This window comes from Lissotriton vulgaris, chromosome 11 (assembly GCF_964263255.1).
Source record: "Lissotriton vulgaris chromosome 11, aLisVul1.2, whole genome shotgun sequence".
Taxonomy (NCBI): Eukaryota; Metazoa; Chordata; class Amphibia; order Caudata; family Salamandridae; genus Lissotriton; species Lissotriton vulgaris.
In genome coordinates this window covers 1,112,081,542-1,112,099,467 of record NC_141699.1, presented here as the reverse complement: position 1 = coordinate 1,112,099,467, position 17,926 = coordinate 1,112,081,542, and the positions used below count along the sequence as shown (strand labels likewise).

The window sequence follows — 17,926 nt, the reverse complement described above, 5'->3', positions numbered from 1 at the left end:
CAGTTCTGACCTCTATAATCCATTACCATGCCTGGAAACAGCTTATATACCACGTTCAGCTTAACTACCATCACATTCTCAACCTCCCTCCGACAAGTAACCTATCCATTATACACAGTTCCCTTCTGTGCCAACTTGTCAAGCTCACTCCTCACAACATGGGAGGAATAGTTTTATATTCCTTCATTCAGATCAGGTTCTCCTACTCCTCAATTCTCAGCATTTTGATGATGTCTCTATGTAGCTGCTTCTTGGGCCTGAACTCTATAATCTCATGCCCCTTAGATTCAAGGAAACCCACTCCTATCCTGCACTTTTCCCTTTGGAGGACCAAACTGGTTTCACAAACCAGAAGTCTCTTATCATAGTGTTCCTTGGAATTCTCATGAACAAGGATATAGTCCTTAAGGATTTTGACCTCTCACTTATCTCTGAAAGATTTGTAATATAGACCCCCAGATACTAATGCTGCAAGAAGAAGCCCCCATTTGAATTGGTGGGCTCCGTTAGGAGTGTAAAATGCGTCAAGAGCAAAGAACAACATATATATTAGGACCATGGGGAAGTTGGGTGGTAAGGCGAGTCGGGTGAGGAATCCTGCCTTCCCTAGAAATGCCATCAAATTGCACCCAGGATGGTAAAAGGAACTGCTCACTACCACATTTTTGTCTAGTCCACGTAAATCCTCACAAAGGCCAATATTTGCCAACAGCTTCTTGGCTGTCACAATTAGAAGAGGTCCTTACATAAATAAAAAATAGGGGATCTTCCATGAACCCATCTTTCACCACCTTTCAAGCATCTCTTTGGCACACGTGGCTTGAGGTGTGTAGCCTGCACAGTTTTAATTAACATCTATAGTTGGAAATACTAATTAGGAGTTTGTTAGAAGTTTTGTTCCAGGGGAGAGAGATGCAGTGCCCTCCACAGAAGCACAGTCCACAATGCCAAACTGACATATGACTCCAGAACTCAAATTAAAGGAGTATTCTGCACAAATCACACAAAAACACCACAATATCGTGACTATTCACAAAGGTAATTTATACTTGTAAGTAATTTACATTTGTAAATTTACTCTTAAACGTCTGAGTAACTTACACATTTTCGCTGTTCATGACATGTGAGTGCTAGACTTGCACATCTCCACCCTCTGGTACAGTCTAAGTTACATGTTTAAGTTAGTATTAAAAAACTGTTGTAAGTCTAGCACTACATGTGGCCAACCCCTGGCAGCACAACACCCTCCCATAATAAATAATTGAGGCAGTGCCTTAAATGTAAAGACCACAAAAGTATTAATTTCAATTAAATAATTTTGAATAAACATATAAACAATATAACTTACTATTAAATAAATATAAAAATAGTACTTTTTAAATGTTATAAAATATTTTTAAAACAAATTACTGTAGCAATTAATTCCATTAAATGTAAGCAAAGTACTTGTAATTAAGTCATACATCGCTTTAAATATTTGATAATGCGTAATAAAAATGTTTTTCGTTTTAGATGGAAATATTTTTTTAACTTCATCTTTAACCTTGAGAAAATTATTTTAATGTAATTTAATTCATTTTAAATTATACATTTTTAAATTTAAACTGTCATTAATGGTGCTTTACCATTTTTCTTATTTAGTTATACCCATAAAATCCATATATAAAAATAATTGGTATTAATATAAAAATATTTTCAAAACTTTTTTCCAAGTTTTTATGTTTTCTGATACATTACAATGCATTAGATAGTGCACTCCCTTATAAAAAATACCTCTCCTGTGATGGGATCAGGCTCCCTTTTATTCTGAGTCAAGACTTCTCCTTCCCAAAATCTTGAATTAACCCTTGTTTACAACATTAAATCAGCACAAAGGTAAGCTACAGTTATCAGAGAAGTCCGGGAATGATTCCCCAATGAAGCCTTCCAGTGGCCTGCTGGCTGATGGTGTGTATCTGCTATTCTTGTTGGCAACTAAAGGTAGAGGCAATAGGCATCCTCCTTGGTAGAAAGCTGGATTGACCCTCTCTACTAACAGCAAAATCCAAGCATTGGCTTCATGAGTCCTCCTATCATCCACCCCACTGGCACCTCTTTCAAAGGGCATATGAGATGGCATCTCCTGGAGTGACCACCAACCGATAGGGAAGGGGGTTTGTGCAGAGTGGATTGCCACATCCTGACACAAAGGCTCATATCTCAGGGAATCATCTCCCCCAAGAAACAAGAGACTCTAGCATTAGAGGAAACTCCATATATTTGTGTCATTTTCAACAGGATGCAGTCAAGTGGAATCGCAACTTCTGGTCCCCGGGGACGTCGTCATCTTAACAGGCAAGAACTTCTTGCTGTCATGCGATGCTATCCTGATCAATGGCACATGCGTGTTAAATGAAGGCATGCTCACAGGTGAGGCCTCCAGTTCTTCTTGATAATTGCTCCAGTCAGAGTGCATTCTGGGTTTATGGTGAAATGTTTCCACACGTGCATTACTTTAAATTTGTGCCTCAGATCCAGTTTTACTTGACACCAAGACACCTTTGAAGCCAGAGTTGAAACACATCTCTCATCTGAAAGACATGTAACATATCAAGTCCACTTGTTGCATATCTTGCCCTGGCCATGTATGGAGATATGGAGGTGAGCGGGGTGTGAATCTGCCTCTGCAGTGGTGCAGAATCAGACACTCGGAGTGCCTCTTCTGCTCCCCGCAGTTCTGGCAGCACCAGGAGCATGTCTGGGTTCTAGTACTCAGAAAAATAACAATGAGAGCTGTAAGGATACACGTATGATAACCAAGGTCCCCAAGGGTCAGTGTTGCTCCAGAGTCGGAATTGATCAGCAGATCCCATAATCTGCTTGGAGTATTCTTGTGTGTGTGTGTGTAAAAAATAAGAACCATCTATTGAAGTACATCCTTCACTCTCAACATTGCAGACACTGCTCAGACATGTATGGATGGGAACACATAGGATACTACATCATGCTACACGCACATTGACATCCTGGTCTGATGACCCTTTAATTGAAAATGAATGCTTCCTTTGAGACACAGAGGGTTGAGTCCGCTTCAAGATTGTTGTCTGTTTCCATTCTAGATTCTGGCAAGAGATTAAAACATTTTATAAGAATTGGGAAATTGGAAAAACTATTTGTCTTGAGCTGCAATGGGGTTTGTCAGCTCAAACTAGCTTGGGGAAGGAAGTTAATTAAAATGAACTCTAGGTTCTCTTTACCATGTGGGACACAACAAGGTGATTGGTGGGAGCTTGGAATGTGAGACTTTGGTAACCTCTTTGCTACTTCTAGGGAATCATTGATTTTGACAACTGGAGCAGCAACCTGAGTACTCCGGACCCCACTCGGAGTAACGTTGTCCATATAAGAGAAAAGGTCTATGACAGAAGTCTCTTAATGCCATCTAGAGGGGCTCAAGTCCTTACCTTGAATCCGTCCAGTTCCAAGTCCAACTCTCCTAAAATGTTCCCCTCTCAGTTCTCATGGTAGCACCCTTACAGCGCTTGATAAAAATAATCATTGGATTGTTGGAAGAACCAGTATGAAATGTGACTCTGTCAATGAGGATTTGTTGTCATTTGTTGTTGTGGTTCCTGTCACTGGGAATGGCCTGACCAGGGACCCTTAACAAATAGAACCCTAGGATGATTGTGGAGACATTCTTCTTCTGAGTAGGGCTTGGGCCCAGACTGCAATATGATTAAAATCTTTAAAACCTTCTTAGATCATAAATGGCCCAATCTCCTGGAAATGTGTCAAAAGAAGGGGGTGACACTCTGACCCTCAATGATATGTTGTTTAGAAGAATGAAGAACCTTTAGACCCCAATGAGATTATTGCTCCTGTCCTCTCACAGTTTCACACATGTGAACTAGACTCAGATTGTTCTCGTGACAATTCTTGTATGGATTTCTGGAATTATCACCACCGTTTCCATCTTTGCCCCTTCACTGGAGCATACCTTCTTTCCCATCCTCTTGATTGAATGATTTGCATCCTTCTACTGCTCACATTCATAGAACTACTTTTTTCTTTAACTTTCAGTATTCCATGGAGAGTGCATGTATTTTCCGGCTCTACACCTTGTTTGCTGCTTCCTCCCCAAACACCAAACCACATGTTCATTTTTGCTCTTTTCCCCATGCTCAATTGTTGTTTCCCCCTCCCTCCCTGTACAGCATTTCGATCAAGATGATGCGTGTTACTCATATTTTTAATTTATTATCTAAGTTTTATCCAAATTTTTGTGGAACAAAACATGTTTTGGAACTGCTTTATCTAACCTGAACCATCCTAAAATGAAAGTGGAGTTGTGTTTCCAGACATCAACTTATTGTAGTGTGTGTTTCTCCCTCCTATATGAAACAAGCATCCTGTCTACAAACATCTGAACCTTGAGGGTATTGAGGGCAATCCCTCATCTGCCTACTATAGGTCCATTAACCTCCTGTATATGTCTCTGCATCTGTAAAGAAGAACTAAATGTAAGAGAAAAAGGGGTATGCAGAAGGCGAAAAAGAGACACTCCTGCAGGCTGGTTGAAGGAAAGGCAGGACTGACAGAACAAAAGCACAATCGGTGATGAGAAAATCCCCGGAGGGATATAGATACCACAGGAATAGGATCTGGACTTTACCCCGTGCAGATTCTGGCAGATTGTAACTAACTCCCCAAGCATACCTGGAGTCTGCTCAAGAGCCGAAGATTACAAAGGCATGACATTGCAGCACCAGGAAGGAAGCTTGCCTTGTCTGCTGCCATGACAAGGGTAGATTTGGAAATTTTACTAATAGGTCATTTCTCATTTGATCATGCTCTGTAAATGGCCTTCTACGCACCCAAAAGGAATCTCTGGTCCGCCAACCTCACCCTAGCAGAGATCCCTGCATCCACATCCGCAGAGCAGGAGGAAGGGGCGTTCTCCTACATTGCAGTCAAGACCTGGAACAAACGCCCAATCAGCACCAGACGTGCCCCTAACCTGCACGCCTTCAGGAAGGTCAAGGAGTGTGTTATGTCACTTCCACTACCCCTAGCAATTTGATGAATTGACATCTGCATGAAATTAATTGCTTTCAAGGTGGTGCATCAAATACAAAAAGCACACAACCTACTGCTTGTGAGAATATGTTGGTTGAGTGGTGTGATAACCCAGCTCAAGCGACAGACACAATACAACCCCTGTCAGGGTGAACCAGAAAAGTCACTAAATCAACCTGTGATTGACCCTCCGGTCGAGTGGCACAAAAGCTGTCAGGCTTCAATTAGAAGCAACGGGTGAAGTATTTATGAAGTACTTACAACAGTAATAAAGTGTAAACACAACACAAGAAAATCCCAAACCAATGTAGCAAAATGGGGTAAATGTTAATAGAATATTAGACAAAAACGACTAACATCCAATCAGTAGAACCAGAATTATGAATTTTCAAATTTTAAGACACTAACTGCCTCCTAAAAAATTAAAGCGCCACCCATGGACATCTAGTCACACAAGACTGAGTTAAAGTTAAAAAAATATGGCGACCGAGATGGAGCACACATCAGAGACCAGAAGTGGATTAGGCCCAGTTAGCGCTTACTTTCAGAAAAATGTCTGAGAAGGTAAAGTTCAGTGGGGCAAGGCATAAAGTGGGTGTCCGAGGAGGAGGCGGCATTGTTGCCAACAAAGTTTGTGTTGGACCTGGCCCTTATTGCAGTGTTATCCCCAAACCTTTTGCCTTCTCCTCTTTGTTTCTGACCTGTTTTTGTTGGCTTCAGGACTCTGGGAACTTTATCAGTGCTAACCAGTGCTAACGTGCAAATGATCTCTCCCTAAAATGTGTTAGTGATTGGTTTATCCATGATTGGCATATTTGATATACTAATAGGTCCCTAGTTAAGTCCACCAGGGGTGCCCATGGCCTTCAAATTGGATCTACTAGTTGGCCTGCAGCACTGATTGGCCCACCCACATGGTTTTATGTCTCCACAAAGCATGCCATTACTTTGCATGCCTTTACAACACGGTTGTAACAGCGCAAATGTTGTTACAACGCGTTGCCATTACAATGCAATCTTTAACCATGCATATACCTTTACAACGCATGCCTTTACAACTAATTTTGTTGTAAAAGCATGTTTTGTAAAAGCATACATGTGGTTAAAATTGTGATTGGAAAACATAAGAATTTACAGGTAAATGTAAACGCTATTTATGTATACATCATAGCTTTATATTTCCCTGTAAAAAGCGTATAATTTCTTAGTAATGGCATGCATGGTAATGCATAAAAATACATGTAAAAAAAAACGAATGTACTTACTTTTATATATGTTTTTATATATTCTACACACAATGATGTTCGTTGAAATATATAAAACCATATATATAAATTTAACAACCTCTCAACCCCTACCCACCCTAAAATTACCCATGCCACCCCAAAACCCCTACCCACCCTAAACCCTAAAACTACCCTTGCCACCCCAAAACCCAAAGACAGCCTAAACCCTAAAATTAACCCTGCCACCCCAAAACCCATACCCACCTAAACCCTAAAATTACCCATGCCACCCCAAAACCCCTACTCACCCTAAACCCTAAAACTACCCTTGCCACCCCAAAACCCAAAGCCAGCCTAAACCCTAAAATTAACCCTGCCACCCCAAAACCCATACCCACCTAAACCCTAAAATTACCCACGCCACTCCAAACCCATACCCACCCTAAACCCACCCATGCCACCCAAAACCCATAACCACCCTAAACCCTAAATTGACCCATGCTACCCCAAAACCCATACTCACCCTAAACCTCAAAATTACCGAAGCCACCCCAAAACCCCTGTCAACCCTAAAACCTAAAATTACCCTAACCACCCCAAAACCCATGCCCACCCTAAATCTACCCATGCCACCCCAAAACCTATACCCACCCTGAACCTCAAAATTACCCACACCACCCCAAAACTCATACTTACCTAATACTTACATTTGAAACGCATATCCCTTTACCATTCATGCCTTTACAATGAAAGTCGTTGTAAAGGCATACATTCTAAAGGCCTAAGCATTGTAAAAAATTGTGTTGTGATGGTCATGTATTGTTTAAGCATGAGCGAATTTTGCGGATCTCGCGTTCGCGAATTTTGCGGATTTGCGGATTCGCAATCCGCAAAATCCGCGAATTCCCGCGAATTTGCGGATTTTTTTTTTTTGTGTGTTCGCCCGTGTTTCTGCCAGTTCGCGAGGGTTTTGTACACTTTCGCAAATTGCGAACTTACCTGTCGGGTCGCAAGTTTCGCGAACTTGTTGTTTCTACGTGTCCAGCCTGTTTGGGACACTCTTCTTCATCACTGCCACTCTCTGTCACCACTGCCACTCTCTGACTACTCATGCCACCCTCTGGCCCACCCATGCCACCCTCTGTTTCATCACAGCACCCTCTGGTTGTCCAGTCAGTGTACATTATTGTGGCAACGCAAGCACACCTTCCCTGCCTCAAGTGACCTGAATTAATTTGGGGCTGATTAATGTGTCACAGAATATTTTTTTAGCTGGCACCTGCTTCCTTAGTGCTTCCTGATTAGTGAACTTTTGCACTTGCTAAGTGCTTTCATTGTTGCAAAATTAGTTACAACACCTGCCCTGCCCCAACTGACAATAATGAATTAGGGGCTGATTAGTGGATTTGAACTGCCAGCCTGGCTCCTGCTTGTCTCCCTTAGCTGTAATTCAGGACCTTTGTGGCATATGTGTAACTATTCTGAGGTTCAGAGCAGGGTCACATAATAGTTGCAACTGGCAACTGAACTCTGGAGGGGCCCCTCAGCAAGCACTACAGGAAATGGCTACTAATGATGAGCCTGAACTTTTGAACCTGGTAAGTAGTTTCAGTTTTGATTAGATCGTATTTCTGCAATTTTGCACTTATTCGCGGGGCGCGAAGTTGTACTGGGAAGCCGCGAACTCACGCGAACAGTGCGAGCAGTGCGAGCAAAATCCGCTGCTCGCGGATTTGCGGATTTTGCGGGAGATTCGCGAATCTCGCGGATTGCGAATTTCCGGAAAATCCGCAAAATCCGCGAGCGAAACGGATTTTCCGCCCACACCTAGTATTGTTACAACGCAAGTGGGGTAACAGCTGGGATGTAATAGCTGTTCCCCCACCCACATGAGTAGTCCTGCAAACAAGTCTCAGGTCTGCCACTGCAGTGTAAGTGAGTGCCGTTTAATTTTTCAGATCTTTTTTTGAATAAGTATTGCCGTTTTAAACTGCCATTTATACCTTGTAAGTGCATCCAGTTGCCAGGCCCAAACCTTCCCTTTTATGACATGTAAGGCACTCCTAAGGCAGGCTCAAGGTAGCCCCATGGACAGGGCGCAGTATATTTAAAAGGTAGGGCATGTAGTGGCGTGTTTTACATGTCGTAATGGTGAAATATTGCTAAGTTAATTTTTCACTATTGCAAGGCCTATCTCTCCTATGGGGTAACATGGGGATTTCCTTGAAATATCTTTTAAGTGTCATTTCCCATTGGGAGCAGATTGAGAATTGGAGTTTGGAGTCTCTGAACTCACAATTTATATATACATCTTTTGGTGAAGTTGTTTCTTAACTTGCATGTTTGAAAATGCCACTTTTAGAAGGTGGATATTTTCTTGCTTAACCATTCTGTGCCTCTGACTGTCTGTAGAAAACCTGTCTGGGACGGGTTGACTTACAGTTGGGCTCTTGTGCATTCACTCTAGACAAAACATTCACTCCCAGTCAAGAGATCTGGGTTAAATCCATCATTCTTTTGCTCACCATGCCACCCCCCTTGTGTGTCTTTTGCTTACCCTGCAGAGAGGGCCAAGTCCAACACTGCTTATGCTGTGGCACACCACTAGATCAATTTTAGTATCACATGAACACAATTGTTGTATGGCGTTTTAGGATCCGAGCGAAATTTCCCGATTCATGCCCTTATATAGGTACAATTCACATTGCCCTAATATAGGCATAGAAATCATACCCATATTTAGACATAGCCCATGCAGTCCAAATACAGGCATGGCTACTTCCACCCGTACCAAAACATCACGATTTCTTTGACAATCGGCTTAAGCAGTTGGGGACCTCCCCTTGCTTGAATATTGATTTGTCCAAGAACTCATGGACTTTACAAAGAACTACTATTCCCTTGAGGTTCTTTCCTGACATTATCATGCCCGACTTTACGTTAAACTAGGCACCTTCAAGGTATAAATATGCCTTCACTTGCTCCAGCAAGACGTGGTGGTTCAGAGCAGCTCGACTATCTACTTGCCCGACACAGCTCACTACAGCAAGTGCCAAAGGAAGCCAACCCTCCAGCTGACGCACTGATCGAGAGGCTGCATTTCTCTCGGCGAGAATCCAGCTCCAGTGATTCCAAGCTCCCCTTGCGGGGTGTTGGGAAATCGAGTCCAGAGACAGAGATACCAGACCTCCTTCATTCTAACCTAAGGTATGGAGCTGATTAGACCCTAAGAGAAATCTTGGATAGATTCTTGGCAAAGAAAACTAAACCTATGCTACACAAATACTTACTCCCTCCCGCGTACCAGACTTAGGTTAGGCGTATTTTAGAAGTACCAGTTGAGTACTTTTAGCCAGTGTTATTTATGTATGTACTTTTATATGGCTTAGAAACCACACAATGCATTTACAGTATTATTTTATAATTCTATTCTCGCTGTATGCATTATATTTTGCAGCCTGCATTACGATTGTAGCAGTTCACTTTACTTGCATGAGAAAGAAGACTGTTCAATAAATCCTTTTATTGAAAACGCCTGTCTCTCTATTTCTCTGCACCTCTGTTGAAACGAAGCATGCACAATTGACTGAGTAAAATATTTATCTATTGTTTCCACGACTCTGAAGATACGTTTATTCTTGCAGAAACAAAGTTGTCATGTTTATGCGGTTGTCAGAAACGAATCCCTTCTTGTGTATTCAAGAAAGTTTCTAGTGACCTCTGAGCTAGCTGGCACTCACTATTAAGTTTACTATACTCGATAGAGACCTAGTCGACCTCAGTCCTACGTTTAAACTATAGGATATACTATTCCAATGCGCAGAGCCTATTGGGAATATAGGAACTACACTACACTATGTTACTTAAGTCAACAAGTCTTCTTGACGAAAGGTAGATATGAAGCTGTGCTAAATTTTTGTGTTTTGTGCAGTGTTGCATTTTGTGAAACTTGGTGGACTGGCCCCTTGTCTACTGAGAATGGGGTTTATTGAGAAGATGGGGAATTACGTGATGCTGATAGAAATGGATTTCTGCCAATAGGACATGCAGAAATGTGTTGTCGTGAGTGACCAGGATAGCGCACCTGTGGGTGACCGCACTGCCTCCTCACAGAAACATTTACTCGTTGGGAGAATGATATTGAGATCCCACCTTTTTATTTAGCTATGAAGGGGTAGTGTGTTTTCATCATAGTGTTTCACTCTCTCATACTTATCAGTGCCGAGTCAAGTTAAAGGGTTTGAACATAACATAATTGCTCCTCTTCATTTCACCAAAAATAACTATGTGGTAGTGACCTTCCCATAAGATAATACTGCTATTGAAATGAGTTTTTGTGGATCACGTGCCACCATTTTTGTTCGATTCCTTGGTAGCACTAACAATAAAATGCTGGAGTACCATGAACTTTGCATTGGAAGAAAGTCTTTCTTCAGGGCTCTAAAAAGATGCTAAAGGCTTCTAAGCACAGTTTCTTTTATGCATGGGTAGAACTACTGTGATTCTAAGAGTTGTGATGAATTTTAGGACAATTTTACCTTGTCAAATACTTTCATGGCCTCTTATCCTTTGAGCAAAAAAACAGTTTTTCCTCCTACAATTTAATTAATAGGAAATATGGATAAAGGTAAAAAAATATTAATTTTTGGAACTTTGCCAATAAAACATTAATGTATTGATTCACTAACATTTCGTCCATCGTCATTTAAGGCGAATGCATTCCTGTGACGAAGACCCAGTTACCTCACCTGGATAACTCAATGCCCTGGAAGACATTTATTGGGGAAGATTATAAGAGGCACATGCTGTTCTGCGGGACCGAGGTCATCCGAGCAGAGTCAACGAGTCAGGGTCCAGCGAAAGCCGTGGTGCTAAGAACAGGTGAGTGTATGACCAATTTTGTATCTGAGGTGGCCACATCTGAAGGGAGGAGCCTCACTGTAGGTGAGAGACGAGAAAAGACCAAAATGTGACCTAGAGCTAAAGAGACAACATCAGAAGGAGAAAGACCTGCAAAAGAGATTGAGAAGAGTGGGACTCAGTCTCTGAATTTAGGACCTTAAAACCATGACAAAAACCTGAAGACAAGGTAGAGAGAGTGAGAGCCTTTCATCAGTCCGAGAGAATGAGGGAAAAAATGAGGAGAGAGAGGGAGTCACAGGTGTCATTCGTATACCTCTTTGGCTCAACCAAGAGGCCAGGGGCTCATCATAGATGTTGCCTTTGGATACATACAAATACACAGAGAAGTAACCAAATGTGTTACTTCTTCGTCCTAAAAAATACCACTCCCATACGATGGCTCAAACACAACAAATCAAGAGATATAAAACACAACAACACCTAGAAAGGGGTTTCACTTTATAAAATGAAACACGCCTCAAAGACTCTCTTTTTAGAATGAGGCGCGGGGTTTTATTTATGCAATGCTCTCTAACAGAAAGGCTTTCCCAGATACGAAATGAACAATATTCAAATGAATATAAAGATATATATTCATATATAAAGCAATAATAACACACTTGGCAAATGCAACAGTTAAATGCATAAATATTAGTAATGAAATTAATGAAAATAATACTGGACGTCCTGCAAGAAATCAGAAAGATATATACACTAAATACATCAAATGATTACTTTGGATGTGCACTCTGACTCACTCACACATCACAAAGAAAACACCTCAAATGAACATAGCCACTGGCCACACATCACAATGGCAATAATCAAAACTCAAACACTTCACCTGGCACAAACACTGCATCTTAGCCCGCTCCAGCCGGGGTTAAGAGCCTCAGCAACCAGGGTTCCGCTGTACCAAAGTGGACGCATCCGCCCCCATTCGAATTCCCAAATCCAGGTTTCTAAGTCAACAACCCTCCGCTTTATAGTTTCAATACACACTAGAAGGTTTGAGAGTTTTTCCTTCTGCACCAAGGAAACTTACTGGAATTGGCCTCCTTCTGTGCAAGCATTCCAGGGCAAAAGGAGTTCCCACGTTCCCTCTGCATTCTCACATGTTCCAGCCTTTATCTTCACAAAGCTTACAAAAGCCTTCCAGGGTACATTAAACAATCTCTCCAAAAACGAAACAGCATTGAACGTGATTAACCCAAACAACTTGCAAAACTCTGGGGGCCTGTCTGTGCGCCCAAAAGAGCTCAAGCAAGACAGAGTCAGAATTCAGGATGACATGAAGCCGTGTCCGGGCCAATAGTAAGAACTTCATAATACTTCCCAATGTACAACACAATGCACATTTGTGCACCACAGCCTATAGCATCACATTCTTCATCTTTCAGTGTAGAACACAATGCAAATTTGAGCACCACTGATCATAACACTGCACTCCGAGACCAAACAGTACATTCCACACCTCTCTTTCTCTCTCTCTCTCTCCCTCATCCTTTCAAGTGCACATCCCACATGTTCTGTTCTTGGCAAGCTGTTCTACTGTGACAGCTTCCACTTCAAAACTATGAGAAGAAATCTTCAAGAGAAACAAGCCATATGACGAGTGTACATTCATGCTAGGTTGAAGTAAAACACAAAGAGACAATTAAAATGATGGTAGTTAAAGGTCTTCACGTGGTGTCAAACCATAAGAGTGCCTCAACTCTACACCAAACCATCAAATTAGCACTGAGAATTGCTTACCAAGGGGACTCTGAGGTGGGCAGAGCTACTGCGAGCCCCACACTGACCAGGATACTGGCGCTGAACCCCAGATGGAGGATGAACAGACAGAACAACAAGCAAACAATAAGAACCCTTCCTAAGCCCAGGTCATACAAGGGAGCTAGAATATGTGGTTGTTATGTTATGTTACTGGGTGTTTTGTAGAGCGCTCAGCTGCTCAAGAGCGTCCCGGCGCTAAAGATCCTCTTCACAAAAATACCAGCAACCAACAGGACAGCCAAACGGCACTAGAAATCAAAGGAACAACTTACAGAACAAAGAGATAAGTTTTAAGTCCTTTTCTAAAGTCAGACAAATTAGGGCACGTTCGCAGCATCAGGGGCAGAGTGTTCCAAAGACGGGGGGCAAGGTAGCTAAAAGAGCGACCTCCACAGCGGACACGTCTCACTACCGGCACCATGGCATAGGCCTGGGCAGCAGACCTCAAGGGTCTAGATGGAAGATAGAAATTGACCCTTCTCTGCAAATAGCCAGCGCCGAGATTGTGTAGCGCCTTAAAAGCTGTAGTTAAGGTCTTAAATGAGATGCGCTTGCGAATCGGCAGCTAGTGCAGAGTGGCAAGGAGATTGCTCGCCCTGGCTCTTCTGGTAAGGCCAAAGATTGCCCTGGCTGCCGAATTTTGGACTATCTGCAGACGGGTCAACAGATATTCAGGAAGACCCAAGTAAAGGATGTTGGCATAGTCTAGGCGAGAGCCTATCAGGGCCTGCACCGTTATCTTCTTGTGTTCCAAAGATAGGTAAGGCAGAAACTTTCTCAACATCCTTAAGATGGCGAAGCACTTCCCTGTCAGGCCAGCTACCTGGGCTTTGAAGGAGAGGGTGTTATCGACCAGCATGCCCAGATTCTTTGCTGTAACAGAATCGCTGGCCGGGGGGAACATGGCCGAAGGCCACCAAAGCTTCCATCTCGGTTCCGCAGGACAGCCAAAAAACAATATCTCGGATTTGTCCGAGTTGCATTTGAGGCCGCTTTTCCCGAACCAATCAAATACAAACTCCAGGCACTTCCAGATGGCCGCCCCGTCGAAGTCACAGCCCCTGTCACACGTGAACAGGAGCTGTGTGTCATCCGCATAGGATATGATCTGGGCCCCTAGCTCCTCCACACGTACCGCCAATGGTGTCATGAAGATGTTAAAAAGGGAGGGTCTGAGTATGGAGCCCTGCGGAACCCCCACCTCAAGCTGCGGCATAGGGGCGGAGAAAGGGGGGGCCCAGATCGTTTGTCTGCGGTCGGCCAAGAAAGATTGAAACCATTCGAACACCGTTCCCCTTAGGCCAATCTCCCAGAGTCTTGTAAGGAGAAGGTCGTGGGGGACGGTGTCGAAGGCCGCCGACAGATCTAGCATGATGAGCAAGGCCTTTCCACCCCTGTCCAGAGTCTCCTTCACAGCCTCGGTCACCTCGAGTAGAGCAGTTTCAGTACTCAGGTTAGATCTGAACCCCGACTGTGACTGATGTAATAAGGAATTAACCTCTAGATAGTTGGTTAAGGTGGTGTGTACATGCTTTTCCGCTAATTTGGCCAAAGCGGGCAGCAACGAGATTGGCCTATAGTTGGAATGCAATTTGGCATCTGTATTTGGTTTTTTAATCAGGGGAAGGACTAGGGCCTGTTTCCAAGATGAGGGGACTTTGCCCGCGCTCAGGGATAAGTTGATAATAGGGTTGATGATAGGGTTGAGAGCAGGTGCCAAAGCCGCAAGATACTTGGCAGGGCAAGGGTCGGATGGAGAGCCAGATTTCAAATTGGATAAGAGGTCAAGCGAGGCCTGAAGCTCTAAGGCAGGGAAGCAGTCAAGAATAGGACCCGGGGTATACGTGTCCGATACAGATGAATGTATCCTGGGATTAAGAGAGCCGTCAGCCCTGGATCCCGAAACCGAGATGTTATGGGCTCCTTGCAAGGCCGACTGGATGGTACGAATTTTAGTAGTGAAGAATGCTGCAAGCTCCGTGATCCATGGTTCCGAGAAGACAGATGTAGGAGTGCAGCAGGAGGGAGAGATAAAATCTTTCACAATCTTAAAGATCTCTTTGCAGGAGTTATCTGCTTCCTCAATCCTTTTAGCTAAAAAGGATTTTTTCTCTGCAATGATTTCCTTATGATACTCCTTCACTGCTTCTCTATAAGACTGCTTAGCCGATATATCATACTGCCTCCGCCACATTCTCTCCAGCCTCTTGCAATGCCTTCTCTTGCCAGCCAATGAAGCAGAGAACCACGGCGCTGACACTCTTGCCGGTTCTGATCTAACCTGGCGGGGTGGTGCCAAGGTTTCCAGACGTGCGGTGAGCCAGTTCTGAAAACACACCACATCGTCCTCCAACCAGCCTGTAAGAACACAAGGATAGGTTTCTAAGGCCTGAGTAAGCATGGCTGGGGTGACTTTATGAAAGGCTCTAGGCATACGTGCTGTTTGCCGCTGCACCTTGCGAGTGGTCGTCAGATGATGTTCTATCACGAAGTCCGCTAGGAAATGGTCCGACCAGAGGACTGGGGCAAGGGAGGAGAGGGACAACGGAATGGTCGAAAAAATTTGATCCAGAATGTGCCCCTTCTCGTGTGTGGGAGCCTGCAAGTACAAGTGAAGTCCCACCGAAGATGTCATATCCAGGAATTTTTGCACTTCAGGATCCTCACCCTTGTCCATATGGATGTTGAAATCCCCTAGAATTATGCAGTGTTTGGCCCTGAGACTAAGTGTGGAGATAATCGAGAACAGGTCCTCGGTAAAAGAGCCAAGAGGACCAGGAGGTCTATACAACAAGATCCCCAAACAAGATTGATGGGGAGAAAGCGTTAAGGAGAAGGCAAGAGTCTCACAGCCTGGTAGATCATCCACAGACAGGATAGTGCAAGAAATGTGCCTCTTAATAATGAGCAATGTATAAGACCTAGTGTCAAAAGTCACTAGGACTCTAGTACGCACTACAAGAGAGTTTCCTTTAAAGTTTACGTCATTCAGTTTATTTTAAACCTTTCATTTGAAAAAACATCAAACATATATTATATTCATTATATTCTTCAAATAGTATTTTCCAACACAAATGCTACAAGCATCATAGTCAAATGATTAAATTGTAAAAAACAAAGACAACATTTTGTTAATACACAGGTTCAGCCTAGGGTAAACATAAATCAATACAGAAGGAAAAAGAAAAAAACCCAATGCATTTCGGGGCAATGGCCCCTTCGTCGGGGGTCTAATAAATGAAATCAAAATTGTAACCTGCGTGTAGTTACTCCTATTTAGCCGAACAATTTCTGTCCTCTAGTTTATTTTGCATCTGAGTGTAAGACTTGTATGTATGAAGAAAAACCTGCGTGTCTAAACAACAGCGTCTCGATCACGCAAATGTGTTTCTTCACGATGCGCCCGGAGTTCGACCATCAGAATGTTACATTCTAATGGTCAAACTCTGTTGAGAGAGGATCGAAATACCGAGACACCGGGCGCATGGTGATGAAATACTCGGTCGAGCTTTGATGAGAGAGGATTGAAATACTGAAACACCGGGCGCATCCTGAAGAAACACATTTGCGTGATCGAGACGCTGTTGTTTAGACACGCAGGTTTTTCTTCATACATACAAGTCTTACACTCAGATGCAAAATTAACTAGAGGACAGAAATTGTTCGGCTAAATAGGAGTAACTACACGCAGGTTACAATTTTGATTTCATTTATTAGACCCCCGACGAAGGGGCCATTGCCCCGAAATGCATTGGGTTTTTTTCTTTTTCCTTCTGTATTGATTTATGTTTACCCTAGGCTGAACCTGTGTATTAACAAAATGTTGTCTTTGTTTTTTACAATTTAATCATTTGACTATGATGCTTGTAGCATTTGTGTTGGAAAATACTATTTGAAGAATATAATGAATATAATATATGTTTGATGTTTTTTCAAATGAAAGGTTTAAAATAAACTGAATGACGTAAACTTTAAAGAAAACTCTCTTGTAGTGCGTACTAGAGTCCTAGTGACTTTTGACACTAGGCCTTATACATTGTTTGAATATCAGTTGGCAGGCACTAATCTGGTACAGCACACGTATCGATACATAGGATTAAAACCGCAGTGTCACACACGAGTGCAGCACCCTACCCCATTCATATTTTCTTAATAATGAGCGCCACTCCGCCTCCTCTACCCTTAATTCAATCTCGACGGAAAATAACATGCGTAGGGGGGATGGCGATAGCTAAATCAGGTTCCGATCCCTCACCCAGCCATGTCTCCGTGAGAAAGAGACAGTCTGTTTCATCTTGTGTCAACAGATTGTGGATATCTAGAGCGTGTTGAGGAAGGGACCTAGTGTTCAGCAATGCACATTTACTGCCTAGAGGGGAAAGCTTGCAAGGGGGGGTTTCAGTGGAACCAGGAATCCAACCGCACGTGAAACACTTAGTAATAGTCCCTGCAGAGTAAGGGATGACTCGCTGACATGGAGCAGTATGTACATTACAGGACAGAAGTTTATCTCTAGTGTACATCCTACTACGTGCTCAATAAGACCCACCGGCCTCGCGCCCCAAGCGCCTCCGGGACGCTGACGGGTGCAGACGGGCTGACTCAGGCGAGACTCCGGCGCTAGGGACGGTGCTCCCGCAAACGCGACCGCTAGCGCGGTAGAGCTTTCGTTTCCTTTTATGTGATCCACTAGAGCGCTCTCACCACTCTGGGCCACACTCAAGATGGTGGTCTGCACAGTATCTTCAGGGGAAATGACCTTTACAACGCAGTCATTACACTGCAATACATTTACATTGCGGTCATTACAACGCAAGTCGTTACAACGACTTCCGCTGGATTGCGCTCTAGGCTAAGGAATAGTATGATTAACTATTCCAACACCTTTCCTACTGTTACACACACTGGAGTTGGAATAGTGAATCATTCTATTCCTAAATCCAGCGCCTCTAACGCAAGTCCTA

General features: G+C 43.2%; 1 protein-coding gene across 1 annotated transcript in view; it reads left to right on the top strand.

Annotated features, from left to right (window-relative positions):
• LOC147684265 (putative cation-transporting ATPase 13A4) overlaps positions 1–17,926 on the top strand; it is a 164,376-nt gene that overhangs the window by 16,109 nt on the left and 130,341 nt on the right. The window contains exons 7-8 of the mRNA XM_086942618.1: positions 2,278–2,409; positions 10,995–11,165. Of these exons, the coding sequence (XP_086798744.1) occupies positions 2,278–2,409; positions 10,995–11,165 (303 nt within the window). The remainder of the gene's footprint in view (positions 1–2,277; positions 2,410–10,994; positions 11,166–17,926) is intronic.